Source organism: Rhinopithecus bieti, unplaced genomic scaffold, assembly GCF_001698545.2.
Source record: "Rhinopithecus bieti isolate Rb0 unplaced genomic scaffold, ASM169854v2 scaffold_57210, whole genome shotgun sequence".
NCBI classification, from domain to species: Eukaryota; Metazoa; Chordata; class Mammalia; order Primates; family Cercopithecidae; genus Rhinopithecus; species Rhinopithecus bieti.
Window position 1 is genome coordinate 763751 of NW_016823439.1, and position 3005 is coordinate 766755.

General features: G+C 38.5%; 1 protein-coding gene across 1 annotated transcript in view; it reads left to right on the top strand.

Moving 5' to 3' along the window:
* RAD51C (RAD51 paralog C) overlaps positions 1-2778 on the top strand; it is a 41377-nt gene extending 38599 nt beyond the window's left edge. The window contains 1 exon segment of the mRNA XM_017861584.1: positions 2703-2778. Within this exon segment, the coding sequence (XP_017717073.1) occupies positions 2703-2778 (76 nt within the window).
* The last annotated feature ends 227 nt before the right edge of the window (positions 2779-3005 follow it).

A 3005-nucleotide genomic window follows, 5' to 3' on the forward strand; every position in this document is an offset into this window, starting at 1 on the left:
CCAAAGTGCTGGGATTACAGGCGTGAGCCACCGCGCCCGGCCTCAACATAGCTATTCTTGTATTACATATTAGCAGTTATTTTGTTTATGTTTAAAGTTGCAATTATGGAGTATAGGACATTTTGGATTCGGCTGTATTTTGGTCTCTGTTTTTCTTTTGAATTGTGTCTGAGAAGAGGGGCAATTTCAAAATTAAGAGAGTAACAAATCATAGCCAAAATGTACTTTTTGAATTGTCTTTGAAAACAAATCATTCTATTTTGTGTAAATAAATGACACTTATAACTCTGAGAATCTTATTTTCCTCTAGGTTAGAATCTGTATTTTTTATTTCACTTTTATCACATTGTGCTAAAATATATATATAACATAAAACTTACCACTTTATGTTTACATACAGTCCACTGGCATTAAGTACATTCATATTGTGTAACCATCATCATCCATTTTCAGAACTTTTTCATCTTCCCATACTGAAACTCTGTACCCATTAAATGCTAACTCTTGTTCTTTTTTACCCCCAGGTCCTGACAATCACCAACCATTCTACCTTCTGTCTCTGAATTTGACTCCTCTATCTACCCCATATAATTGGAATTACATAATATTTGTTCTGGTGTGACTCGCTTATTTCACTTAGTATAATGTCTTCAGGGCTCATTTATGTTGTAGTATGTGTCAGAATTTTCTTCCTTAAGTCTGAATATTCTATTGTATGTACATACCACATTTTGTTGATTCATCTGTGGATGCACACGTGGGTGCTTCTACCTCTGGCTATTGTGAATAAGTTACAGTGTATCAGTTTTAAAGTAATTCTTAAAAGCAGTTTTTTTGTGGGTTTTTTTTTTTGAGATGAAGTTTCACTCTTTTTGCACAGGCTGGAGTGCAATGTTGTGATCTCGGCTCACCACAACCTCCGCCTCTGAGGTTCAAGCGATTTCTCCTGCCGCAGCCCGAGTAGCTGGGATTACAGGCATGCGCCACCACGCCCTGCTAATTTTGTAATTTTAGTAAGAGACAGGGTTTCTCCATGTTGGTCAGGCTGGTGTCGAACTCCTGACCTCAGGTGATCTGCCTGCCTTGGCCTCCCAAAGTGCTGGGATTACAGGTGTGAGCCACCGCGCCCAGCCAAAAAGCAATTTAAAAGGTTTTTGTTTATATTTGTTGCTGTTACAGTACTTGACTATAGTTAATAAGAGCTTAGAATTTTATTTCTCAGCTACTTTTAGCTTTCAGTTTTATATTACTTTGTATAAAACATAGTAAAATCGGCCGGGTGCAGTGGCTCATGCCTGTAATCCCAGCACTTTGGGAGGCCGAGGTGGGCGGATCATGAGATCAGGAGATCGAGACCATCTTGGCTAACATGATGAAACCCCATCTCTACTAAAAATACAAAAAATTAGCCGGGCGTGGTGGCAGGCACCTGTAGTCCCAGCTACTCAGGAGGCTGAGGCAGGAGAATGGCGTGAACCTGGGAGGCGGAGCTTTCAGTGAGCCGAGATTGCGCCCCTGCACTCCAGCCTGAGTGACAGAGCGAGACTCTGTCTCAAAATAAATAAATAATTAATTAATTTAAAAAATATATATATATAGTAAAATCCCACCTAAGCAGATCTTGTTCTGTCATGACTTATTTTTGGGACATAATCATTTTATATTATTATAGAGATGAGGGTCTCACTCTGTTGCCCAGGATGGCTTCAAACTCCTGGTCTCAAGTGATCCTCATGCCTTGCCCTCCTAAAGAGGTGGGATAGGCCGGGCGCGGTGGCTCAAGCCTGTAATCCCAGCACTTTGGGAGGCCGAGACGGGCGGATCACGAGGTCAGGAGATCAAGACCATCCTGGCTAATACGGTGAAACCCCGTCTCTACTAAAAAATACAAAAAACTAGCCGGGCGACGAGGCGGGCGCCTGTGGTCCCAGCTACTGGGGAGGCTGAGACAGGAGAATGGCGTGAACCCGGGAGGCGGAGCTTGCAGTGAGCTGAGAGCTGGCCACTGCACCCCAGCCGGGGCGGCAGAGCAAGACTCCGTCTCAAAAAAAAAAAAAAAAAAAAAAGAGGTGGGATTACAGACGTGAGCCACCATGCCTGGCTGCATCATTTTAAAACAATGTCTTCCTAGCTATTTTTATTGGTGTAATATGAGTAAGTGTTTCTCATTTGTAGTATAAGAAATTAACATAATTCTTCAGCAATAATGAAAAAAACATGATTACTGCAGACAGTTTGGAAAATATAAGCAAGCAATCTTTACCTTGTGATAACAACTGTTAAGTTTTTGATTGTAGTCTTCTATCAATTTTTTTAGATGTGTATATACATACTTACAAATATGGGATTATATGGTATAACTGTTATTTAGTATATTATTAATACTTTCCTATCTCTTTGAATATTTTCTTCCACCTTTGGTTTTTAGCATAAGTAATATCTCATCATATATAAAATAATTTATTTGAATCAGTCATTGATTGGACTTTTACATTGCTTTAAAATTTCTTATAAACTCTTATATACATATGGGTATTTGAAGGGTGTATTTTAATATTTCTCTCCTTTTTGTGTTCTTAGAGAAGAATAATAGAATTATTAATATAATAAACCTATACATTTAAATTATGAGTTTGGTCATCTGAACTTTTAATTAATTAAGTTCATGTGTTTGTATGTGTGTATTCTTTTTCTTTAAGCAGGTTGGCAACATTGTACAAGTCACCCAGCCAGAAGGAATCCACAGTACTGTTTCAAATCAAAGTCAGTGTTATTTGATTAGAGTGGGATTTTGATATTGATGGGCAGTAATTATCTAAAGAGAGAATTTACATCTTGCTTCTGTTAACTTCTGTAGGCAGCAAGCATATTTGAGGACAGCTTTTGATGCTTAGAACATTGTCCCCAAAATAGTAGTGTATACAGAATATTGTAGTCACAAATGGACTGAAATTTATTCTTAAGAACAGAGGAAATACTTATTTTGGGGTAGTGTGTTCCATGCC